Consider the following 27,772-nt stretch of genomic DNA (forward strand, 5'->3'; position numbering starts at 1 on the left):
CATACACAATATCAGTGACTACAGGTGATGTCTTTCTATAGTCTTTCCTTATCTAATTCAGATGGTACATAACACCAGGACTTCATCCAGCAAAATCTTCTCTCTGCAGAACGTGATGCCCAAATGACATTGGCTCCTCACTAAGTCAGCGCTATGTCTGATCCTTTTATAGCAATCATTATAACCCTGCTATACATTGCGCTCTCTGAATATAATACTGATACACACTGTACTCTCTGAATATAATACTGCCATACACTGCACTCTCTGAATATAATACTGCTATACACTGTACCCTCCGAATATAATACTACTACCACACACTGCACTCTTTGAATATAATACTACTACACACTGTATCCTCTGAATATAATACTGACACACACCGTACCCTCTGAGTATAATACTGCCACACACTGTACCTTGTCCTGTGCCCTCATCATATTAATGCCCCTGACATAATTATGCCTCCTGTCCTGTGCTCATACATAATAATTATGCCCCGTCCTGTTCCCCCCACATAATTCCCTCTGTCCTGTGCCCACACATCTAATACTACTGCCCTTGTCTTCCTCTCCCACTTAACCCTGTGCCCCTAACTTATAATTCACCCTGTCATGTGCCACATATAATGCCCCCTGTCCTGTGTCACTCGCATATAATGTCCTGTCATATAATGCCCCTGTCATGTGCCCCTCACTTACAATGCCCCTGTCATGTGCCCCTCACTTACAATGCCCCTGTCATGTGCCCCTCATTTATAATGCCCCTTGTCCTGTGCCCCTCATATATAATGCCCCTTGTCCTGTGCCCCTCATATATAATGCCCCCTGTCCTGTACCTCTCATATATAATCCCCCCCTGTTCTGTGCCACTGACATAAAATGCCCCCTGTTTTGTCCCCCTACATTAAATGCCCCCTGTCCTGTGCCCCTCTGATATAATGCGCCCTGTATAATGCCCCCATAGTGCCCCAAACATAGTAAAAAAAAAAACAATTATACTCACATAAGCCATGTTCCAACGAACAGGTCTCTCCCTGGCTTTCGGCTTGCACCGTGTGAGCCGCGGGGACGGGATCTCCGGCAGGCGCCATGATGTCACATCATCGTGCCGGCCTGCCTCGGGATCACATCCCTGCGGCTCACACGCTGCAAACCAGAAGTGTCTGCACCGTGTGAGTGAATGGAGGAGCAGCAGCTGACAGCTCTCGCTCCACCATTCTAGTCTACTGCCTCTGCCTTCCCAGAGGCAGTACACTTACTTGCATTGCTGGGTGACCCAATCGCGGGATTACTTCCCACTTGATGGTGTCACCCCACTTGGGGGGTGTCACCCGGTACGGCCCGCCCCCCCCCCCCCCCATAGCAACACTACTGCCTATGGCCAGACCGCACTTCCAGGGGGAAATTTATCAAAACCTGTCAAGAGAAAAGTGGTGCATTTGCCCATAGCAACCAATCAGATTGCTTCTTTCATTTTTCACAGGCCTCTTTAAAAATGAAAGAAGCAAGCTGATTGGCAGCTATGGGCAACTGCACCACTCTTCCTCTGCACAGGTTTTGATAAATGTCCCTTCCATAGATTGGTCTCCTGCCAGTCCAGCAGGAGACCAAAGTCTGAGCAGACAGAATGTGGTCTGGACCAGAAGAGAGACCCCTAGAGGCCAGATTTATAAGGCCATAAGAAGTGACATAAAAAGACATTTCTTTTTACAGGGAATAAATTACAAATCTTATTTATTTTAACTGCTGTATCATATGCAAAAAATGTTTAATGACCGCACCTATTTAACCCTTTAAGGACCCAGCCATTTTACACCTTAGGACCCGGCCATTTTTTTGCACATCTGACCACTGTCACTTTAAACATTAATAACTCTGGAATGCTTTTAGTTATCATTCTGATTCCGAGATTGTTTTTTCGTGACATATTCTACTTTAACTTAGTGGTAAAATTTTTTGGTAACTTGCATCCTTTCTTGGTGAAAAATCCCAAAATTTGATGGAAAATTTGAAAATTTTTCTAACTTTGAAGCTCTCTGCTTGTAATGAAAATGGATATTCCAAATATTATTTTATTTTATTCCCATATACAATATGTCTACTTTATATTTGCATCATAAAATTGACGAGTTTTTACTTTTGGAAGACACCAGAGGGCTTCAAAGTTCAGCAGCAATTTTCCAATTTTTCACAAAATGTCCAAAATCACAATTTTTCAGGGACCAGTTCAGGTTTGAAGTGGATTTGAAGGGTCTTCATCTTAGAAATACCCCACAAATGACCCCATTATAAAAACTGCACCCCCCAAAGTATTCAAAATGACATTCAGGCAGCATTTTAACCCTTTAGGTGTTTCACAGGAATAGCAGCAAAGTGAAGGAGAAAATTCACAATCTTCATTTTTTACACTTGCATGTTCTCGTAGACCCAATTATTGAATTTTTACAAGGGGTAAAAGGAGAAAATGTATACTTATATTTGTAGCCCAATTTCTCTCGAGTAAGCACATACCTCATATGTCTATGTAAAGTGTTCGGCGGGCGCAGTAGAGGGCTCAGAAGGGAAGGAGTGACAAGGGGATTTTGGAGCGTACGTTTTTCTGAAATGGTTTTTGGGGGGCATGTTGCATTTAGGAAGCCCCTATGGTTCCAGAACAGGAAAAAAAAATACATGGCATACTATTTTGGAAACTAGACCCCTTGAGGAACGTAACAAGGAATAAAGTGAGCCTTAATACCCCACAGGTGTTTCACGACTTTTGCATATGTAAAAAAAATGTAAAAAAATTTCAATAAAATGTGTGTTTCCCCCCAAATTTCACATTTTTGCAAGGGTTAATAGCAGAAAATACCCCCCAAAATTTGTAACCCCATTTCTTCTGAGTATGGAGGTACCCCATAAGTTGACATGAAGTGCACTACGGGCGAACTACAATGCTCAGAAGAGGAGGAGTCATATTTGGCTTTTTGAGAGCAAATTTTGCTTGGGGGCATGTCGCATTTAGGAAGCCCCTATGGTGCCAGGACAGCAAAAAATACCCACATACCATACCATTTTGGAAACTAGACCCCTTGAGGAAGGTAACAAGGAATAAAGTGAGCCTTAATACCCCACAGGGGTTTCACGACTTTTGCATACGTAAAAAAAAAAATTTTTTTTCACTAAAATGTGTTTCCCCCCCAAATTTCACATTTTTGCAAGGGTTAATAGCAGAAAATACCCCCCAAATTTGTAACCCCATCTCTTCCAAGTATGGAGGTACCCCATAAGTTGACCTGAAGCGCACTACGGGCGTACTACAATGCTCAGAAGAGAAGGAGTCATATTTGGCTTTTTGAGAGCAAATTTTGCTCGGGGGGCTTGTCGCATTTAGGAAGCCCCTATGGTGCCAGAACAGCAAAATAACCCCCACATGGCATTCCATTTTGGAAAATAGACCCCTTGAGGAACATAACAAGGGGTACAGTGAGCATTTACCCCCCACTGGTGTCTGTCAGATCTTTGGAACAGTGGGCTGTACAAAATTTTTAATTTGCGCAGCCCACTGTTCCAAAGATCTGTCAGACACCAGTGGGGTGTAAATTCTCACTGCACCCCTCATTACATTCCGTGAGGGATGTAGTTTCCAAAATGGGGTCACATGTGGTTTTTTTTTTTTTTTGCGTTTGTCAAAACCGCTGTAACAATCAGCCACCCCTGTGCAAATCACCTCAAATGTACATGGTGCACTCTCCCTTCTGGGCCTTGTTGTGTGCCCCCAGAGCACATTGCGCCCACATATGGGGTATCTCCGTAGTCGGGAGAAGTTGCATTACAAATTTTGGGGGGCTTTTTTCCCTTTTACGTCTTGTCAAAATGAAAAGTATAGGGCAACACCAGCATGTTAGTGTAAAAAATTTATTTTTTTACACTAACATGCTGGTGTAGACCCCAACTTCACCTTTTCATAAGGGGTGAAAGGAGAAAAAGCCCCCCAAAATTTGTAAGGCAATTTCTCCCGAGTACGGTGATACCCCATATGTGACCCTAAACTGTTGCTTTGAAATACGACAGGGCTCCGAAGTGAGAGAGCGCCATGCGCATTTGAGGCCTGAATTAGGGATTTGCATAGGGGTGGACATAGGGGTATTCTACACCAGTGATTCCCAAACAGGGTGCCTCCAGCTGTTGCAAAACTCCCAGCATGCTTGGACAGTCAACGGCTGTCCGGCAATACTGGGAGTTGTTGTTTTGCAACAGCTGGAGGCTCCATTTTGAAAACAGTGGCGTACCAGACGTTTTTCATTTTTATTGGGGAGGGAAGGGGGTCTGTGTAGGGGTATGTGTATATGTAGTGTTTTTTACTTTTTATTTTATTTTGTGTTAGTGTAGTGTAGTGTTTTTAGGGTACAGTCGCACGGGCAGGGGGGGTTACAGCGATTTTCCCGCTACGAGTTTGAGCTGCCGCGCAAAATTTGCTGCATCGCAAAATTGCAGCCGGATACTCACTGTAAGCCCCCTGCCCATGTGAATGTACCCTGTACATTCACAGGGGGGGACCTCCAGCTGTTGCAAAACTACAACTCCCAGCATGCACAGTCTATCAGTGCATGCTGGTAGTTATAGTTTTCACAACAGCTGGAGGCATACGGGTTGGGAAACACTGAGTTAGGAAACAATGTTTCCCAACCAGTGTGCCTCCTGTTGTTGCAAAACCACAACTCCCAAACATTCTCAGGCATGCTGGGAGTAGTAGTTCGGCAACATCTTTAGAGCCAGATGTTGCCGAACTACAACTCCCAGCATGCTTGGAGTTGTAGTTTTGCAACATCTGGAGGACTAGTTTGCAGACCACTGTGGTCTGACCACCAGTGGTTCCCAATCTGTGCCCTTCCAGATGTTGCAAAACTACAACTCCCAGTATGTCAAAACTGTCCAGGCATGCGGGGAGTTGTAGTTCTGCAACATCTGAAGGGCCAGATGTTACAGAACTACAACTCCCAGCATGCCTGGACAGTAAGGGCATGCTGAGGATGTGTAGTTTTGCAACATCTGGAAGGGCACAGTGGTCTCCAAACTGTGGACCTCCAGATGTTGCAAAACTGCAACTCCCAGCATGCCCAGATGCCAAGGGCTGTCTGGGCATGCTGGGAGTTGTAGTATATAGGGTCCCAATACAGCAATGCATGTCGCTTTACGGCGACGTGCATTGCTGTAAAGGGCCCGACCGCGGCTGAAGATCTACTCACCTGTCGCCACCGCCGCCATCTTCCTCGCCAGGATCCGGGTCTTCAGGGACGAGGTAAGTACCGGGGCCGGTCCCCAGCACTCCCCCCGTCCCCCGCCGCGTCCTCCGGTCTTCCTCCCGTCCTCTCCGGACTTTCAGTGGCCGGGCAGGACGGGAGGAAGTAACCGCCCCCCCCCCCTCCTGCGATTGGCCGCTTAACCGACAGATCGCAGGGTATAGGAGGAGGTGGCCGGCTTGCCACCTCGCTCCTATACGTTAGCATGGTCCTGGCTGTCTGTGACAGCCGGGATCATGCAAAATTACCGGGCGGTCGGGTCCCAGAGACCCGATCAGCCCGGTATCGCCGCAGATCGCAAGGGCGATTTCCCTTGTGATTTGCGGCGATCGCCGACATGGGGGGCCTACATGGCCCCCCTCGGCGTTTGCCCTGGATCCCTGCTGAAGGTTATCAGCAGGGATCCGCTTCCGATCTCCGCCGGGTGAGCGGCGGAGACCAGGAAAAGACATGACGTATGCATACGTCATGGGTCCTTAAGAGGTTAAGTGTTGTTCACTAGGACATTAAGGGGTTTTGGCAAAATAACATCCCAGTGAAACCAACATAAGAATCATTCAAACAAAGATAGTCACTATGCCAAACACTTTCATCACTTTTCATTTAATATATGTAGACAGTCTTCTAAATTCTGCTAAAATGTTTTTTGTTGCAGGTAAGAATGACTTTGTGATGGCAGCTATTGTAAATCACAAGTGTTTGAACTCCAATCTCACATTTACTAAATACAGATTGTGCACCCCAGACACAGTCATTTCATCTATTGATGTCTTGTGGATGAAAGAAGGTTGAACACTCAGTTCTGAGACTTTCAATATTCATCATTGCTATGTGATTAAAAAATCCAAGTATTTCTTCTTGCCTCATTCTTTTGATTATCTTCAGGTCAGCAAGACTTGGAGGGTTCTTGCTGAAGATGAGATGTTGTGGTACCGCATATGTCATCGTGAAGGGTACCTGACTGACAGACAAGTTACTGCATGCTCGTCTTGGAAGGAAGCTCTGAAAGAAAGACACACTCGGGAAAGCATGCTGAGGACAAACTGGAAGGTACCTTGCTCCTCTCTGTGTGCACAATTCTGTAACAATATTACACGATCAAAACAAATCTCTTGCTGAGCTGAACCGCTAACCCAGCTGGTATCGCAGCATTAAATAACTCCTTTGTTAAAAGTGCTTTATTGTTTTGTGAAATTTGTACATTTTTATTAACTTCAGAGAGATTGTTTTGACACCTAAATGGGCACTGTCAGATCGCAAAACATTTAATATGTTGTAACTGATGAAAATTAAATTATATTTTTTAAATATGTCTCATAAAGAAGAGAAGAGGATTTCTAACAATGTGAGCTAATGAAAAGAGGTATTTTTATAATCTAGGTGATCGAGGCATAAAAATTAGATGTACATGGTCAGGATTAAAGCGCAACTGTCACGAGGTTTGGGCCGTATAACCTAACCACAGTGTGTGTGTGTGTGTGTGTGTGTGTGTGTGTGTGTGGTGTGTACAATATGTCTGCAGCCTTGCTTTTATCCCTCTTATTACTACTTTTATTAGCTCAAAAAAACACTTTTATATGAAGCCACTGACAGTCGGATAGGCGTGAACAGGGGTTCGCTATCCCCTGTACACCAGCACGTGTGATTGACACACAGATCCCAGCGCATGTGCCCGTTATCTTTCATATGTAAGCGCCGACATTTCTTCACAGAGCGCGAGCTCACTTCAACTGTCTGATGCCTCTGTGCGCCTTTTCCTCTTACTTCTCCCCATGTGGGAGACGGGCTGGGTCTTCTGCATTCATTAGAGGCAGAGAGTGCTCACTCTCTGCCTCCAGTATTGTCCGGGCACACGGAGGTGTCAGACAGAGCGCTCGCTCTGTAAAGAAATGTCGGCCAGCACTTACATATGAAAGATAAGGGGCGCATGCGCTGGGACCTGTGTGTCAATCACACAGCGTTCCCAGCGCTGGTGTACAGGAGATAGGCGTGGCAGCCAAGAGGCATAGCGAACCCCTGGCTACGCCTATCCGGCTGTCAGTGGCTGCATATAAAAGTGTTTTTGAGCTGATAAAAGCCGTAATAAGAGGGATAAAAGCAAGGCTGCAGACATATTTTACACACCATACACACACTGTGGTTAGGTTATATGCCCCAAACCTTATGACAGTTGGGCTTTCAGTACTGAGTAACATTTTTTTATTTTTTGTGGGATCTGACAGGTACACTTTAAAGAAATATGTCCATATTCATATGTCCATATTGTGAACCAGCTCTGTACCATTGTTAGCATTTTCCATGCTTGCAGTAGACTAGTGGCTTCTCTTTGGATTCACCGAGGATACTGGTTGAAAGGGGCAATTTTTTCAAATTTCAAGAATTTTTAATGAGTGACATGTCAACAGGTTTTTATGGCATAAAGTAAGGGCATAGTTATATGGGGATTTTGACCCTTAATTCGTACACATATCTTGCTAATTAATTGACCCCTCCAGCTCCAAGATACCAGAGGATTAAGAAGGCTTTGGAGCCCACTGCCCGGCCCCTCGGCTGCTAGAATACAGAGGAGAGGTGGGAATTACAGTACAGCCTAAATGTTATCTATTATCAAGTAGGAAGAGGAGATGATCAGCACACAGAGGGAGTGTCTAACTGGTAAAGGGGCTGAACTGTGCTGGGCTCTAGCATCTGAGAGGAACACCCAGTGGAAAGACTAATTTCCATACCTTTTAAATCTTTGATATCTCTGTTTTGGAGGGCTTCATTGACTGATAAAAATTACATACAGATTCAGGGTTAACAGCAGGTAGCTTATGAGGAGCAAATGAAGATGGCACTCACCAGGTAACGGAAATCTTGCTTTTATTTTTCAGAAAGCATAGGTGTCAGATGGCCTAAAATGCAGATGGCTGACTGTCCGTTTCACACTTCACAGGGGGCTTAAAGGGGTATTCCAGGAATTTTTATTATTTGACTGTGCTACAGAGGCTGTAAAGTTAGTGTAGTTCATAATATCGTGTCTGTACCTGTGTGTGACTGTTTACTCACAATTCTTATTTGATTTTCACCCCAATATTTATTTTTAACAACATACAAAATGACTGTTGTCTCAGGTTTTTCCCAGGTTGCAATGCGGCCGAGACCTGACTCACTAGTCAGCTGATGACAGGGAGCCTGTCTGCTTCAATTGGGTGGAGCGATCACTTGGTGGGAGAAAGATCAATCTGCAACTAATGCCACAGCTGTAGGCACCCTGATTGAAAACCACAGGTCTTTTGAATGGATGCAGCTCATTTATGTTTCAATGGGTGGGGTGGCTGATGTGTGGGAGGGAGGAAAATGGAATTATGGGATTTGTAGGCAAAGAAGAAAACTCAAAACAGGAAATACCAGTTCACAAAAAGCGAAACACAGTGTTATGTTAATCTCACAACATAGCCACTTAGCCCCAAGACAAGTGCAGATCCTTCCTAATTATGTCCATTACTGTCTGCCAAGTACGTACTAAAATCACCTTATGGTGGATAACCCCTTTAATACAGCGGGTTAAGGCAAGCTCCCCAGTACATGTCACCTATCTAAGGCTGGGTTCACACCACGTTTTGTTAACTACGGTTCCCGTATACGGCTGGGAGGAGGGGGGGCAAGGGCTTATTCGCAGCGCCCGCACTCAGCCGTATTCGGGAACCGTATTTAATGCATGTCTATGAGCCGACCGGAGTGAACCGCAGCCTCCGGTCGGCTTCGTTTTCGGCCGTATGCGGTTTCCTGACCGCAGGCAAAAACGTGGTCGACCGCGTTTTTGCCTGCGGTCGGTAAAACGCATACGGCTGAAAACAAAGCCGACCGGAGGCTGCGGTTCACTCCGGTCGGCTCATAGACATGCATTAAATACGGTTCCCGAATACATCTGAGTGCGGGCGCCGCGATTAAGCCCCGCCCCCTCCTCCCAGCCGTATACGGGGACCGTAGTTAACAAAACGTGGTGTGAACCCAGCCTAACCCAGGAGGAAGTATGGTGCCACCTAAAAGAAAATCAAAATAAACTAGGTCCAAATAGCAATTATCCCCACGTTCTGCAGAAAGTTAAGTGATGTAATAGCCAGACACCTGTATCTAATATAAGGACTCTGTAGTGACAGGGTCTGTTCCCCAGAACTGGTGCATAGCAAATGTGGTGCCATTATTCACATAGGGGCCAAAAGCTGGCCGTGGGAATTATTGGCCCATAAACAACATGTAAATTATTTATGTGTTTTCTAAGATATGTTATATTGGAATATCTCAATTAAAATTTGAAATAAATGTATGACTATTTTTCAAAGAGGTAACAGGCTCTCTTTAAAGGGTCTAGCCTTTCATCGGAGAGCGGTAAGAAAGCTCCATCAAATTGGCTTCCTGCAAGGGACTTGTATGTCTCAGATCATAGTGTGGAGAGTGGGGAGAGCATACTTTTAAAGCAGCTTACATAACCTGTAGATTGGGAACAAAGCAGTTGTAAGGCAGTTTGTAGGGGGAGAATCACATGGGCTGTATACAAGTATACAGAGAAATTAGAGCAACCAGAGCAATGTCTAGGATCCTGGACAGCCTCACATCCAGCATTTATTACAGGAAATACTCCAGTATACCAGTACTGGAGACCATGGGGGAGATTCATCAAGATCTGTTCTGAGGAAAAATTGACCAGTTACCCATAGAAACTAATCATATTGCTTCTTTCATTTTTCAGAGGGTTTTTCAAATATGAAAGAAGCAATCTGATTGGTTGCTATAGGCAACAGGCCAACTTTTCCTCTGCACAAGTTTTGATGAATCTCCCACCATATCTCCAGAACAACATAGATACTTTGGCGAGGGTTCAGAGAAGAGCTGCTAAACTAGTAGCTGGGTTGCAGGATAAAACTTACCAGGAAAGGTTAAAGCACCTTAACATGTATAGCTTGGAAGAAAGAAGAGACAGAGGGGATATACAGTCATGGCCGTAAATGTTGGCAGCCCTGAAATTTTTCAAGAAAATGAAGTATTTCTCACAGAAAAGGATTGCAGTAACACATGTTTTGCTATACCCATGTTTATTCCTTTTGTGTGTATTGGAACTAAACCAAAAAGGGAGGGGAAAAAAAGCTAATTGGATGTAATGTCACACCAAACTCCAAAAATGGTCTGGACAAAATTATTGGCACCCTTAACTTAATATTTGGTTGCACACCCTTTGGAAAAAATTACTGAAATCAGTTGCTTCCTATAACCATCAATAAGCTTCTTACACCTCTCAGCCGGAATGCTGGACCACTCTTCCTTTGCAAACTGCTCCAGGTCTCTCTTATTGGAAGGGCGCCTTTTCCCAACAGCAATTTTAAGATCTCTCCTCAGGTGTTCAATGGGATTTAGATCTGGACTCATTGCTGGCCACTTCAGCACTCTCCAGCACTTTGTTGCCATACATTTCTGGGTGCTTTTTGACGTATGTTTGGGGTCCTTGTCCTGCTGGAAGACCCTAGATCTCAGATGCAAACCCAGCTTTCTGACACTGGGCTGTACAGTGCGACCCAAACTCTGTTGGTAATCCTAAGAATTCATGATACCTTGCAAACATTCAAGGCACCAAAACAGCCCCAAAACCTAATTGAACCTTCACCATATTTCACTGTAGGTAGTGTTCTTTTCTTTTGTAGGCCTCATTCCGTTTTCGGTAAACAGTAGAATGATATGCTTTACCAAAAAGCTTTATCGTGGTCTCATCTATCCACAAGACATTTTCCCAGAAGGATTTTGGCTTACTCAAGTTCATTTTGGCAAAATGTAGTCTTGCTTTTTTATGTCTCTGTGTCAGCAGTGGGGTCCTCCTGGGTCTCCTGTCATAGCGTTTCATTTCATTTAAATGCTCCCTGAGCCTGCAGGAAAGCTTGAATATCTTTGGAACTTGTTTGGGGCTGCTTATCCACCATCTGGACTATCCAGCATTGACACCTTTCATCAATTTGTCTCTTCTGTCCATGCTACAGTGCCATGGGTTGCAAACTTCTTGATCATGTTGAACACTGTGGACAAATGCAAATCTAGATCTCTGGAGATGGACTTGTAACTTTGAGATTGTTGATATTTTTCCACAATTTTGGTTCTCAAGCCCTCAGACAGTTCTCTTCTCTTTCTGTTGTCCATGCTTAGAGTGGCACACACAGACACACAATACAAAGACTAAGTTAACTTCTCTCCTTTTTATTTGCTTTCATGTGTGATTTTTATATTGCCCACACCTGTTACTTGCCCCAGGTGAGTTTAAAGGAGCATCACATGCTTGAAACAATCTTATTTTTCCACAATTTTTAAAGGGCGCCAATAATTTTGTCCAGCCCATTTTTAGTTTGGTGTGACATTATGTCCAATTTGCTTTTTTTCCTCCCTTTTTTGGTTTAGTTCCAATACTCGCAAAGGGAATAAACATGTGTATAGCCAGACATGTGTTACTGCAATCCTTTTCTGTGAGAAATACCGCATTTATCGGGGTAAACCAGGCACCGGCCTATAACACGCACTCTCATTTTACCAAGGATATTTTGGTAAAAAAACGTTTTTTACCCAGATATCCTTGGTAAAATGAGGGTGCGTGTGTGTGCATGTGTATACCCCGATACACTGTTTCTGACCCCGCAGAAGCCCCCAGGAAAGGCAGGGGTAGAGAGGTCGTCGCTGCCCGCTTCTCTCCCCCTGCCTTTCCTGGGGTCTAGAGCCCTGCTGCCGCCGCTTCTCTCCCCCTGGCTATCGGCGCCACTGCCCCATTGCCTCCCCCATCCCCGGTTTTATGATTACCTGTTGCAGGGGTCGGGTCCACACTGCTTCTGGCTCGGGTCCGCGCTGCTTCTGACTCGGGTCCGCGCTGCTTCTGGCTCCGATCTATGGTGCTTCTGGCTCCGGTGTGGTGTCTATGCGTCGTTGCTATGCGCTACGCTACGCAATGACGAGTTACAAGAAATGCGTTACACCTCCCTTAGTGCTGCTGAGATGCTGTGGCTAAAGTCAGAGGCATAGACTCTTATGGGAGAGAACTTCTTCTTGTGCGTCTCTCACTTCTTGGAATCCCTGCTGATAGAGACAGACTTTCCCTAACAGTCAGTTGACAACAAATTAGGAGGTAGTAATATCTCTTGTGGCCAACACTTTAGAGAGATGTGCAAGGGCTAAGGCCCCTTTCACACTACATAATTACTCTGTTTTCGAAGTTCCGTCAAAAAATCGGCAGTAAAACGGCAGTTATAAAATCCTATACGGCCATTAGAAAATCCCATTATAGATTAAGTGATTTTTCTAATAGCCGTTTTAACCCGTTATAGCCCATTATTAATAACAGCCGTTATTTTGTGACTGAAGATAGTAACGGGAGAAATAGTTCATGAACTATTTCTCCTGTTACTATCTTCTGTCACAAAATAACGGCCGTTATTAATAACGGGCTATAACGGGTTAAAACGGCTATTAGAAAAATTACATGGACTATAATGGGATTTTCTAATGGCCGTATAGGATTTTGTAACTGCCGTTTTTCTGCCGATTTTATGACGGAACTTCGAAAACGGAGTAATTATGTAGTGTGGAAGGGGCCTTAAGAGACACATTCAGATTCAAAGGCTTTTTCTATTTTGTACATCTTGGCAAAGCATAAACCTTTCTTATATACATCATAAGAAAGTTACATTTCCTTTTTATGTAATTCATGGCTTATAGAAACACCACTGGGGGTCCCCATACCATCCAGAACATAATCCTGTCTGCCTTCAGCATCATCTTTGTCCAAGCTAAAGCACAAGCATTGACAATGTCCAGTAAGTGAGGGTGTGACTAGCACTCCTCTGTGCTCACTCTTGTCCTATCAGACTCCTGTCTGAAAACAGAGAAGAGGGGGTTACAGAACAACCTGTAGTAATTGTATGAAGACTTCCAGCACAGTAGACTCAAAGAGGAAGAGGAGGAAGACTTCCAGCACAGTAGACTCAAAGAGGAAGAGGAGTCATGGAGAGGGAGGACACTCCCATCAGGAGCACAGCATGACAAACCTAGCGAGCAACAGAAAGAAGGTATTTGTGAGATATATATATATATATATATGTGCTAAATACAAACTTCTTTGTGGGACATGACAGGTACTGTTTACATTTTAAATAAGGTGGTTTGCCTGTTTAGTACATCATCTATCTATCAATCACATGAGAAGACGTTGTCTGAAGGAATAGTGACCATTTAAAGGGGTATTGCCATCTCCAAAATTGTGTTTAACTGCAGTCTATGTAAAATGAAACATTTTTGCATTTTTATTGCATCGAAGATATGGGCTTTTGTCTCTTTCCCTTGTTAACAGCAGTTGTCTAGGCTAACAAACACTAGTCTGCTCTTTTGAGCAGTGGTTGGGGTGACCTCACTCACTCTCCTGGCCAGCTGCTGTGAGTGCAGGATTCCTTATCTATATGTTTTTTCACTAGGGAAGGGGGCTCCCCAGCAAAGGCCTGCATACTATATCTAAGCCTCAGTCCTGAGCCCCTGCAAAGAAGATGAGAGCTAGTGAGGGGAATGATGTGCAGTGTGTGTCTGACTGTTTGTTTGTACATGTGATTGTATATATGTGTGTGTATGTACGTGAGTGTGTGTGGCCCAGGCCTGAACTCTGTAGGACCGCCCTCTTATCTCGGAGCCAAACCAGGAAGCTTCACTCAGCCTGCAAGGTCAAGAGCCAGTTGTGATTACCCCTTTAACCACAAGTACAGAGTAGTTTAGCTTACAGTATAATAATGATAGATTCTAGGTTGAACCGTGACTGCATGGTAACCCTAGGAGCATCATGCCGCTTTAAACAAGCTGTTATAGTTTAGGACCCATTTGTATATTTTGGGTTTTTGCTGCCGGTATACATTGAGAGACTGTAAGAAAAGGTTTTCTGGCATATGCCATATATCATATACTCATAGGCTGTAATAAACCAAACATAATATAGTAAAAAAAAGGCAAGTCCCTTTTCCGCATGCATAAGCTTTACATTACAATTTACCGAAACGTTTCTCACATATGTCAGAATTATGTCAAAATGAAATGCAAATATCTAAGTGAACTTAAGACACCGAGCCTATTGACTTCCGTGGACTGAACGTAGTCAGCTAGTGAGTGTCTTTGTGTAATTTTCTGAATGTACATGACTTATGACTGTCCTTAGGGTCTGAGCCATTTACCGTTTATACTCGAGTATAAGCCGAGTTTTTCAGCACGATTTTTCGTGCTGAAAACACCCCCCTCGGCTTATACTCGAGTGAACTCTCCACCCGCAATGGTCTTCAACCTGCGGACCTCCAGAGGTTTCAAAACTACAACTCTCAGCAAGCCCGGGCAGCCATCGGCTGTCCGGGCTTGCTGGGAGTTGTAGTTTTGAAACCTCCGGAGGTCCGCAGGTTGAAGACCACTGCGGCCTTCGACATCATCCAGCCCCCTCTCACCCCCTTTAGTTCTGTACAGTACTCACCTCCGCTCGGCGCTGGTCCGGTGCTGCAGGACTGTCCGGAGAGGAGGTGGTCCGGTGGGATAGTGGTTCCGGGCTGCTATCTTCACCGGGGAGGCTTCTTCTAAGCGCTTCGGGCCCGGCCCCAGAATAGTCACGTTGCCTTGACAACGACGTAGAGGTACGTTAATTGCCAACGTACTTCTGCGTCATTGTCAAGGCAACGCCTCTATTCCGGGCCGGAAGCGCGGAGAAGAGGCGCCCCCGGTGAAGATAGCAGCCCGGAACCACTATCCCACCGGACCACCTCCTCTCCGGACAGCCCTGCAGCACCGGACCAGCGCCGAGCGGAGGTGAGTACTGTACAGAACTAAAGGGGGTGAGAGGGGGCTGGATGATGTCGAAGGCAGCAGTGGTCTTCAACCTGCGGACCTCCGGAGGTTTCAAAACTACAACTCCCAGCAAGCCCGGACAGCCGATGGCTGCCCGGGTTTGCTGGGAGTTGTAGTTTTGAAACCTCTGGAGGTCCGCAGGTTGAAGTGACAAGAGGATGATGAAGGGGTGGGATGATGACAATGGGATGATGAAGGGGGGGGTGTGGGATGATGACAAGGGGATGATGAAGGGGGGTGGGGATGATGACAAGGGGATGATGAAGGGGGGTGGGGATGATGACAAGGGGATGATGAAGGGGGGTGGGGATGATGACAAGGGGATGATGAAGGGGGGATGTGTGGGATGATGACAAGGGGATGATGACAGGTGATGATGATGAGGGTCTGGATGATGACAGGCGGTGATGAGGATGTTAATGACGGGTCTGGATGATGACAGGGGGGGAATGATGTATTTCCCACCCTAGGCTTATACTCGAGTCAATAACTTTTCCTGGGATTTTGGGTTGAAATTAGGGGTCTCGGCTTATACTCGGGTCGGCTTATACTCGAGTATATACGGTAAGTAATTGAGGCCGTGCATATATACTCATGTATATGTCAGCATTCCACTTTGACAGGGTTACAATGTATATGAGAAATGGCAATTCATTATGTAAATGCATCCTATGATGTACACTTATCTAAAGAAGACCAAAGGTAAACTATTTTGTACTATTAGTATTCCACATTATAGGCAGTAATACCTGTTTGATAGTATTCTGACACGTACAGGTGGCCAAAACCAGAAACATGACGTGAATGGTGCTTGCTTGACTTGACTTCATGATTCAGGGTGGCTATACTTAAATCAGTGACATACTTGAAATTTTTATTTGGAGGGGGGGGGGGGGTTACTGTCTGACCTGTCAAATTGAGCTCTAACAAATTAGTCCCCTAACTTTTCCTCTTTTGCTGGTAATATTGCTACATCACCATTAAAGCAGAATGAAACATGACAATTAATAACGTAAAACTGAATACATTGTATACAGCCAGTGTAAAGTGAGAGTGCACCTCAGATATGGAGAAGTAGTGGATCTTCTGCTATATCCCTGTCCAGAGCACTTTGTCCCAAAACTTTTATAATAAGCAAACAACTGCACTTTTTCCAACATATTTCCCACCCGCAGGGACCTCCTGAAATTGGCAGAACCTAACACATGTTCTGCATAATGTGATTTTGTTCCCAATGAAGCATTAAGCATATCCCACATCAAGTGTTGCCAATTTCTAGCCACTCCTTAGGGACATGTGATGTATTAGCGAGACTTTATTAATATTTCATTAAAATTTTATGAAGGTTTCTTTTTTTCCCTGACTTTTCAGAGGATTGCTCTGAGGAATATTTTTCCCTCCAATTCAGCTTTGATGTTGGTAATTATTTTGTGAGAGATCAGAACTAGAGATCCCTTACTACTGTTTTGTTCACATATGTTTTAACAGCAGGTTGGATAGCAAGCATGCTTATATTGTGTGAATTTTGCCTCGAGTTGCTAAGGGGCTTTAAAGAGATTATGGAAAGTTGAATTTTAAAATCAATTATTTCAATTAAATGGCATATACCAGCTATGCTAACCGCTTTCAGAGTTGCATTTCAAGCATCTGGTAATGTGAAGAAATGGCAGCATACACAGAATATCTGGGAATTGCTGATATGATTCCATGTGTCTGTCCATTTCTTTCAATGTCAACTTACACTTGCCTTTCAGCGGAAAGTTAAAAATCAATATACAATTAGGTGGATTTAAAGAGCAAGTGGATGCTATGGTATTAAATGGGTTGTCCCACTATTAAATATCATATTAATTGCATAGATCATAAAAAAGGAACAATGTTTGCCATTTACATGCTGTTTAACTGCTTGCATACTGTGAAACAACTAAAAAGGTCCGACTGGTCTGCATATGACTCTCCAAGGACGATTCTAAATATCCTTGTAGAGTCTACAAGTGCACTTAGTTAGTGTAGCTGCAGGAGGAGACAGTCTGGTGTCAGAGATTAATGCGAGATTTAAAAAAAAAAAAGCGTCACTATCAAAAGTTGAGATCGCAACGCTGAAGTGCAGCTGAAGTACCCGGCAGCTTGCTAGACTCCCCGGACAGCTGGCAGATCCAACCTTTTTACTCCATAGACTAATGCAGAAAAAAGGTTCGATTTGATTGACAGCCTGGGAGTAAGACTCATTCTGCGACGCACTTCACACAGCTGGAACTTGCGATCGTGATGTGATCCAAGCTTTTCACATGTCAAAAGATGTTTTAAATGACAGTCACATTTTTAAAACAATGGTTTACATGACTTGCACCACATTTTTCATGTGGCTTACTAGTAAATGTTTGGAGCTTTCCTAAAAAGAGGGCGTGGGTCCCCCCAAATGCCTCCAGCCTACCCCCCTTCCCCCCCCCCCACACACACACAATGCCTTTGCCTCCCCCCAAATGCCTCATGCATCCCCCCCCCCCAAAGATGTGCACACAGTACGACCATCCTCTCTGGCCCACCATGAATACCTTCAGCCACTCCACCACTAACACCTCCAGCCACCCCACTCCACTCATTATTACCTAGAGTCTCACCACCCCACGACTATTGCCTCCCCCTACCACCACTATTGCCTTCAGTCTCCCCACCAATATTTCCTCCCCACCCCTCCACTATTGCCTGAAGACTCCCCACCACTATTGCCTCCAGAATACCCACTAGCCGGAACCAGCTGGTTTTGTGCGATGTACGCACTTCCTCTAGCCGGAATCATAGCTGTAGGCTGCTGTAGGCTCGTCTGTGTCAACTTGTGTCCATCTGTCTGCGCTGTGTCAGCCACTTAGCCCTGTAGTGCCGGTCCCTGCTTCTCTCTGCATACGCATCTTTATTTAAAATGGAGTGAAAAGTTAAAAACATATACGTTTTTTTCTTACAAAACGGATGCAAACGGACATCATTTTGCAAACCGTATACGGTTTTTAACTGTATACGGGTTTAAATTTGTACACACGTTTTGATACAGTTTAGTCAAGTTTTGAGGAATCCGTTTTTTATCAAAAACCTGATACGGGAACTGTATTGCAAAAACGTGGTGTGAATGCACCCTTAAACATCAATAGCCAATCCTAAGGAAATTCTGTCCATGTCAATTGTAAATAAGCATCACTTCATTTAGATAAACTGGTAAAATTATATAAACATCTTGTAAATTATATTGTTTCTCATCTGTTTCAGAACCGTACTGGAGCGGTTAGCCAACTGCAGTATGAACTTGGGAAGGTGCTGGGTGATGTTCATGCATATGATGGTGTTGTCCTTGCTGGGTAAGATCAAACAATATTCCTACTTTCAAGCAAATGCAGTAATAAATTAATTCCTTAACTTATTTTGTGTTGTGTAAGGTTTAAATTTTTGTTTATACTGTACCTATAAATTGAGACAAATGGAATTGACTTGGTTTTCACATGGTCAGATTGATATGCAAGTAGCTTTCTCTCTATCTATATTAGCTGAGTTTCTGGCATTGCCAAGTCTTCCTGCTTAAACCTTGTGAGAAAACAAAAGCAATAATGATAAATAATACTATATTTTATTTAAAAAATTACAAATCTTCTATTTCATTCTTTGGGAGACTGGGATTTTTCAGGAGATAGCCATATCTATCTGGTGAAGCAGAAATATTGGAGCTCTTCAGGAGTCCGGGAAAGCTGGGTGTCACAAAGTATAGCTTTTCTAGTCCCCTGAAGCCCTAAGCAGTAATAGGTTGTTTGTCTTTCCTGCACCACTCACTGTGGCAGGGCCGCCATTCCCTCTCTCTACCCTCACATCGATGTCTTCTCTTCCCTTTCACTCCCCCCCCCCCCCCACACCGCTGCCCATTATGTCCCCTCTCCCTGCCCCAGCACAAACCATTCTCTGAACCTGCATGCTGAACAATCGTCAGAAATGTAAACAATTCAAGGGCAATCTCTTCAGCCCGAGAGTAAAGCGATCAGAAGATGTGCCAGAAGTCTCATAGACTTCGAGTACACCTCCTGATTGCATTACCCTAGTTTACTGCACCTTCACTTGTCCTCTTCACTGCGATCTCTTGCCAGTCTATTATATTGCCAGTCTATATGCTGACCAAACCACAGGCAGTATAATTTTAAAAATGGTAAAAATTGGATATTTGCTCTCTGTGTTTTTGGATACTCATTACAGCAGTTTTTAATGGGAACTTGTCACTAGGTTTTACCTTGTTTAACAAGTGGCAAAACAGAGATCATTCTGAAGTTTAATGTAGTTTTGCAACAGCTGCAGGCACCCTGGTTAGAAAACACTGATTGGGGTGGCAGATGTAAGAGAGAGAGAAAAATGACTTCACACTTACAAACAAGGTATTATGGGACTTGTATTTTGACGGAGGGATTTCCAACAGGAAATAGCCATTTCACAAAAAGATGGTCACAGCTTTATAGCAATTTTACAACACAGCCATGTAGCCTGAAGAAAAGCACAGATCCTTCCTAAGCATGTCGATTACTGTCTGGTAGGGATAACCCCTTTAAGTCAGGAATTCAACTCTATCTCCCTTCAATACACCTTCTTTACATAGTAGGAGGGATAATTGGTTGAACTACCGGCTAGAGTGTACAAAGGAACAAGACAGGGATGTGGAATTCAACAAGACAGGGATGTTGACATGCAGTTCCGGGTGCCGGGCAGGTGAATTTTTCCGTCCCTTAGCCCTTCTTCGGGCAAGCAGAGCCGGACCTGACAAGTGCAGCGGCGTTCAACAGTCTGTATGGAGCAGGCTCCTGACTTCTGCCCACTCCGTACTCTGCAGCCCCCGGCTATTCTCTGTAGCCGGGGGCCACCGCTAATAGCCAGCATGCGGCGATCGCCACGGCTGGCTATTAACCCTTTACATCGCCGCTGTCAAAGTGGACATGTGAATGCTGTCCATCAAAGGGACATGTGAATGCTGCCCATCACATTCACATGTCCCTTTAGACGCCGCGGTCATCGACTAATGGGGTGGATTGCCTCCCCACAGCACGATCGGCGGGGGGATCCACAATAGAGTTAGCCGGAGGGCTTACCTCTGCTTCCCTGGTCTCCGTGGCTCTGTCGTTGATAGAGCCTGGCTGGATTAGGCTCTATCAATGGATTGCAGAGCACACAGATCAATGACGTTCAATAGAACTCTATTGATCTGTATGAGGAATCTAATGATTCCTCCTATGGGTAAATTTCCCCTTTTGTTTTTTTTCTGGCAGTTTTTGGAAAACTGCAATAAATAACAGAGAGGCAGTGCATCTCAATCAACAATCTACTCCGAGGTTAACTGGTAGGTCTGAAAAAAACCAAAAGACACAGAAATGAACAGGAGAAAATATATAATCAAAGATAATTATATAACCAGTCCTCAAAAAGTTGTGAAAAAAAGAAAAAAAGGGATAGTGGTGATAGTGATTCGAATAAATATATACGATAATATGTGAGTAAATGAATAAAAATCTGAGTGGAAAAATAGGGGTGATAAGAATGAGCTATTAAGGGTGAATAAGAGATCAAAAAGAGTGAATGAGTGCAGAGTGATAATCAGAAAAAATGGGGGTAATGAAAATATTAGTAATTACTAGACATCAAAGATGAGAAATAATGTATATAGATAATTAAAATGCCTACAAAAAGATAATAATCTTAAACAATCATATGCATTTATTAGATGATAACAAAATATTAAAAATGTATAACGATTAAATAGTGCCAACTATCTAAAAAATTGTAGAATTAAAAATAGTCCTTTATAGCTGAAAAAAGTCTTCTAAAATAGGTTTGTGTGAATAGCAGCAGTATTGAATGTATTGTCCAGCGATCAAAGAGTCTGTATAATCCAGTAGACCTCCAATGTAAAACACAGTCACTTTCAACTGTAGCAAATATGTTTCTATGTTTCACTTAGAAGATACAATGTGATTGATCACTGTTATCCACTTAAGTCCAACAACAAGTGTTTGTAGGATACCAGTGTTAGTATTAAAGTATAGTTACAGTTGCTAAATGAAATCAGGCACAGTACCTTATAGTTGTATTCACCGTGATAGTCGGCAGCTGAATGTCTCCAGAGTTTCAGGCTCCAGGGACTGTGGAAGCCCAGTGCCCACACGGACCAAAGCGATCACCACCCTGGCATGGGTAGGAAGGTACCTTTAGTGCCGTAGTTGAAAGGATGCGATAATCCAGATAAATGAATCGCTTTGGTGTAAAGTACTGGATTGTAGATCGTAGGATAGATATGCAAATGAGCAGGAGTATCGTGCTTAGCACAGCTCAGTAGCTGGTCTGTAGGAAAATCGGCAGCGGCTGTCCGGCGTCCTCGTGGCGTGTGAATGGCACGCTAATTCACAGTGGTCCATATATATAGATGTGTATATACATGTGAGGTATGTGAAAAAATTAAATGAATAAAAATATATATAGAATATATGGAAAATATAAAAAATTACATGTAGGACATGATAGGAATAAATTGCACTATGTTTAATCAATTAATAAATGAATAGACAATGTAACATTTACTATATAATTATAATGAATATGTGGGAAACGAAAGGGGAAAGATGAAAGAAAGAAGAAGAAAAAGACAGACATATGCATAATAAAAAACTATGTTAAAATATAGACTAAAATATGACATGATACTCAAGATATAAGAAAAAATCTGGATAACTAAATGAAAATGTGACAATCTCGCAGTTTGACAGTAAAAGACTGGTAGTCCATAAAAAAGAGAGATACAGTAGAGAATACAAATTAATGTTATTTTTTCACATACTTCACATGTATATACACATCTATATATATAAATATATATATATATATATATATATAAATATATATATATATATATATATATATAAACATCTATCTACTAACCAATTATCTTTTTATTCTCATTTTTATTATATATATATATATATATATATTTTTTTTTTTTTTTTCATTTATATAAAATCTATATTCTATTATCATTTTTAACATATATATTCATTAATTCATCTATATACAACTACACAATATGAGGAAATAATTTATGCACACTATATACCATCCTTGAATGTGTCCATCTATCCTCTGTACCATCTATATGTTATTTGTCAGATCCGATTCCAGGTTTTCCCTATGTCTTCCTATTTCACTTACCTGTTAGTGACATCATTGGTTTTATCTTGTATAAGCCTGCCTCATATGTACTGGCCTCTTTTAATCTAATCAGGCTACCGAAGAATGTGACATGCGTCGTGAAACGCGTGTAGCCTTATTTTATATTTATGAGCCATACCTATCTCAACCTTGTTTAACATATTTACCAGCCGATACCGCCTAGACAGCGCTGCAGGACCCGGACTAGTGGACCACTGTGAATTAGCGTGCCATTCACACGCCACGAGGACGCCGGACAGCCGCTGCCGATTCTCCTACAGACCGGCTACTGAGCTGTGCTAAGCACGATACTCCTGCTCATTTGCATATCTATCCTACGATCTACAATCCAGTACTTTACACCAAAGCGATTCATTTATCTGGATTATCGCATCCTTTCAACTACGGCACTAAAGGTACCTTCCTACCCATGCCAGGGTGGTGATCGATTTGGTCCGTGTGGGCACTGGGCTTTCACAGTCCCCGGAGCCTGAAACTCTGGAGACATTCAGCTGCCGACTATCACGGTGAATACAACTATAAGGTACTGTGCCTGATTTAATTTAGCAACTGTAACTATACTTTAATACTAACACTGGTATCCTACAAACACTTGTTGTTGGACTTAAGTGGATAACAGTGATCAATCACATTGTATCTTCTAAGTGAAACATTGAAACATATTTGCTACAGTTGAAAGTGACTGTGTTTTACATTGGAGTACTACTGGATTATACAGACTCTTTGATCGCTGGACAATACATTCAATACTGCTGCTATTCACACAAACCTATTTTATAAGACTTTTTTCGGCTATAAAGGACTATTTTTAATTCTAAATTTTTTTAGATAGTTGGCACTTTTTAATCATTATACATTTTTAATATTCACATCGCATACCTGAGCAAGGGCCCTGCTCAGGCATTGATTATTATTTTGTTATCATCTAATAAATGCATATGATTGTTTAAGATTATTATCTTTTTGTAGGCATTTTAATTATCTATATACATTATTTCTCATCTTTGATGTCTAGTAATTACTAATATTTTCATTACCCCCATTTTTTCTGATTATCACTCTGCACTCATTCACTCTTTTTGATCTCTTATTCACCCTTAATAGCTCATTCTTATCACCCCTATTTTCCCACTCAGATTTTTATTCATTTACTCACATATTATCGTATATATTTATTCTAATCACTATCACCACTATCTCTTGTTCTTTCCTTTTTCTTTTTTTTTTTCACTACTTTTTGAGGACTGGTTTTATAATTACGGTATCTTTGATTATATATTTTCTCCTGTTCATTTCTAGGTCTTTTGGGGTTTTTCAGACCTGTTCAGACTTGTTCATTCCTTGTAAAAAATTAATAAAAAAAAACTTTAATAAAAGTTTAAAACACACACATTAACCCCTTCCATGTTAAAAGTTCAAATCACCCCTTTTCCTATATAAAATATAAAAACTATATTAAAATATAACATTATGTATCCCGTATGGTAAATAACATAAATGTAAAAAAAATTACCAAAGTACATAATTGCAATTTTTATAATATCCCAGAAAAAAAAGTTAAAAAGCGATTAAAAAGTCAGATCGATACTAAAACGGTACCGATCAAAAAAAACAGATTATGTCGCAAAAAATTAGCCCTCATACAGCCTGGTATGCGAAAACATTTTTTTAATAAGCTACAGGGGTCAAAAAATGGCAATTAAAAAAATTGGAAAAAGTTCAGAATTTTTTTTAAATTAGTAAAACATGATGGAAACTATAGAAATCTGGTATTGCTGTAATCAGGCGGCCTAAAGTATCAAAATAACATGTTATCTCACCCACAAGGTAAATTTTATGTCATTGAAAAATGTTAAAGTATCATTATAGTAGGTAGTTATGGCTATTATAGGGCGAGGAGGAAAAAACGAGAGTGTAAAAGTGAAAATTGGCCGGACAAGTGGATCGTCATGAGGGACAAGTAGATTTTGCTCCGTTTTAGTCCCGTGGACAAGTAGTTTTTTATTAAATTTCCACACCCCTGCAAGAAATCTGTTACAGGATGTACACCAGACAGAATGAAGTCCCAATGTATTACAGAAAAAAAGCAAACATTCAGCATGCAGATCTACATGTACAAAAAAATGGCTTATGAATGGGCTAAAGTCTAACAGGTTCAAAATAAATTTTGTATTGATTTGTGCAGTATATCACATATACACTTATTAAAGAAACTGCTTGGATACATTTACTGTACTAAGAATTGTTTTACCGAACATTTAGAAGTAACCTATAGTTAAACTAGGTAGGTTAACATGTTAAGTTGATAAAGGATTGTATGTTGTACATAGATAATGTGCAGGTCCTGGCAGATTGCTGACCATACAAAAACAGTCTCCAGAGTATAGCAGGTTTAAAGGGGGATTATCAGGAATACTTAGGCCAAATACATTGGCTCTGTCTGAAAATCCCAATCACTATTTAGAAACACAACAATGAACACCTCTAAGCTAAGTTAACCATCTGGGTTGCCAACCTTAATTTTTCTATTTTCTGGACAATGCGACAGCCAAAACATTTTATGGACAAACCAAAAAACCATAATGGTTGATCTGATGCACTGCTCCCTTTTAATTCAATAGCAAAACATTGTATTTCTAAAAACAGAACTAGAAACGTATTTAGAAAGCTATTGTGTAATTCTTATTTAAAATGTTACTTTGCTTCACCCAGCTATATCCCAGGAACAGAGGAGTCTCAGGTCTGTGCGACATGTCAAAAGTTTATTTAAAGGGGTACTCCACCCCTAGACATCTTATCCCCGATCGCTGGGGTCCCGACTGTGGGGCACCCCAACAATATAGCACGCAGCACCCACCTGTTACTGCTCTGGAAGCGCTGGAGGGTCTGGCTCCCGACCACGGGGACAGAAGATCGTGACATCACGACTCCGCCCCCATGTGACATCACACCCCGCCCCCTCAATGCAAGTCGATGGGAGGGGGCATGACGGGTGCTGTGTGCTATATTGCGGCGGGACCCCCGCAATCAGACATCTTATCCCCTATCCTTTGGATAGGGGATAAGATACCTAGGGGTGGAGTACCGCTTTAACTAAAAATAAGTAACACTGTGAAGAGAAAAAGTTCACAATAGTGTTCTGTAAGGGAGGGAACTTGGTGAACTTCTCTATGAGGTTCTTTTTTTACTTATATCCTCTGCTGTCACCTATACCTAAACATTTTAAAATCTAAATACATTTGTAGCTATATTATCTACATCTCAGGTGCTTCATGTGGCTGAATAGTAAAAATCAAGAAGCCTTCCTCAATATAATGGGCTATGATTTACTCTTACATACTGAATGAAATATATGTAAATACAAGCCAGGAACAGTTCAAAAAAAGTCAAGGGGGCCAGTCCTCCACTTACATCTTCCTCCCATGCCGAGCTTGGTTGGCAGATCTCTCCCTATGCACGAATATGGAAGGACCTATCAATAAAGCCCAGCGGGATGGGGAACAGCTGGAGGACAGCCGGCCTCCTTGATGAGTAAATAATAGCTGATGCTTAACACTGCACCATGGTTGGGACAGCCATTCAAAAGCATTTGCTCTCTTTCGCTAGTTTATTTTTTATGTCTGTATAAAATGTAAAGGGGTAAGTAAAGTAGCTGGAGGTGGTCAAAAGGGCCAAAGCAGGAAAGATACGCAATTTGCATAACTCAAACCAAAAAGCCGAACATGTCACAAATGGTGAACAGACGTGTAACACCAACCCTGCCACAATAATCATAAATTAAACCAAAATCTGTGGTTCTGACATATTAAATATAAAATATATCTTTTATTAAAGGGTCACTCCACTGGCCAGCAATCGAAACGTAATGTTCTGGATGCTGTTTTTATACTTCGGGGGTCGGCCACGCCTCTCATGACATCACGGCCACGCCCCCTCAATGTAAGTCTATGGGAGGGGGCGTGATGTCACGCCCCCTCCCATAGACTTGCATTGAGGATGTGTGGCCATGACATCACGCGTGACCGACCCCGCAGCGTGAAAACAGCTTTCAGAACATTAAAGGGGTTATCCTTCGTAAGGTGATTTTAGTACGTACCTGGCAGACAGTAATGGACATGCTTAGGAAGGATCAGCGCTTGTCTTGGGGCTAAATGGCTATGTTGTAAGATTACCATAATAATGTGGCTAGCTTTTTGTGAACTGGTATTTCCTGTTTTAGTTTTTCTTTTTTGACTACAAATTCCATTTTCCTCCCTCCCACAAATCAGCCACCCCAACCCATTGAAACATAAATGAGCTGCATCCATTCAAAAGACCTGTGGTTTTCAATCAGGGTGCCTACAGCTGTTGCATTAGTTGCATATTGATCTCTCTCCCACCAAGCGATCGCTCCACCCAATTGAAGCAGACAGGCTTCCTGTCATCAGCTGACTAGTAAGTCAGGTCTCGACCGCATTGCAATCTGGGAAAAATCTGAGACAACAGTCATTTTGTATGCTAACAAAAAATAAATATTGGAGTGAAAATCACATAAGAATTGTGAGAAAACCATCACACACAGGTACAGACACTATATTATGAACTATACTAACTTTACAGCCCCTGTAGCATGGTCAAATAAAATAAAACATTTAAGTTCTGAACGCTGGCCAGTGGAGTACCCCTATAAGGATCTTTTAAAAAGTATAGAACCCCACTGCATATATAAATATAATAAGAGAAGCGCTCTCCCAAAAGCTTGTATCTATATACCAATGGGTCAATATGGATAGAGGGGGAGGGATGGGCCTTGATCAGTGGCTCAGACTTCTAGGATTAGATAATAAGTCCTCTTATCTTTCCTGCTTTGGCTACTTTTGGCTCCTCTGACCACCTCTGGCTGCAAACAGGCTGGAGAAGCTAGAAAACACGGAACTAGTGAGGTGGGACAGCCCCATTAAGCTAATAATGAATCTGATTATACCATGTATAATTTTTATTAATTTGCTGTTTATCTTTGTGTTTTTAATACCTAATAAAAAACCTATTGGAACATAAAACAGTGTACAGATAAATCGAGAGAATGGGGACGAATTCTGCAGTTTGCAAATCCAAATTCTACAGTTTTCTTTTTGATTCTCTTTTCAATAATATTCATTAGGAATAAAATGAAGAATCCTCAGAACTGCTGATTTCTTTATTGATTTTGTACAGTTGTGCACATTTTTCAGAATCTACTCCTCCTGGGACTGTCATCCGTGCGTTGCATGAATATAAGAGTAATGTGTTTGTACGGAGAAGCTGAGAGGAGGAGAATCTTGTGTTGATCATTAAAGTTTCATCAGGCGGTTACGATGCTTGTTTTCTGGGTCAGACCTCCAATCCCTTTTCATT

At 42.4% G+C, this 27,772-nt stretch overlaps 1 protein-coding gene across 2 annotated transcripts in view; it reads left to right on the forward strand.

Annotated features, from left to right (window-relative positions):
* Positions 1–27,772, forward strand: part of FBXW8 (F-box and WD repeat domain containing 8) — a 144,056-nt gene that overhangs the window by 49,844 nt on the left and 66,440 nt on the right. For both annotated transcript variants that reach the window (XM_056536853.1, XM_056536843.1), the window contains exons 3-4: positions 6,173–6,337; positions 18,422–18,510. In XM_056536853.1, coding sequence (XP_056392828.1) covers positions 6,173–6,337; positions 18,422–18,510 — 254 coding nt within the window. The remainder of the gene's footprint in view (positions 1–6,172; positions 6,338–18,421; positions 18,511–27,772) is intronic.

Source organism: Hyla sarda, chromosome 1, assembly GCF_029499605.1.
Source record: "Hyla sarda isolate aHylSar1 chromosome 1, aHylSar1.hap1, whole genome shotgun sequence".
NCBI classification, from domain to species: Eukaryota; Metazoa; Chordata; class Amphibia; order Anura; family Hylidae; genus Hyla; species Hyla sarda.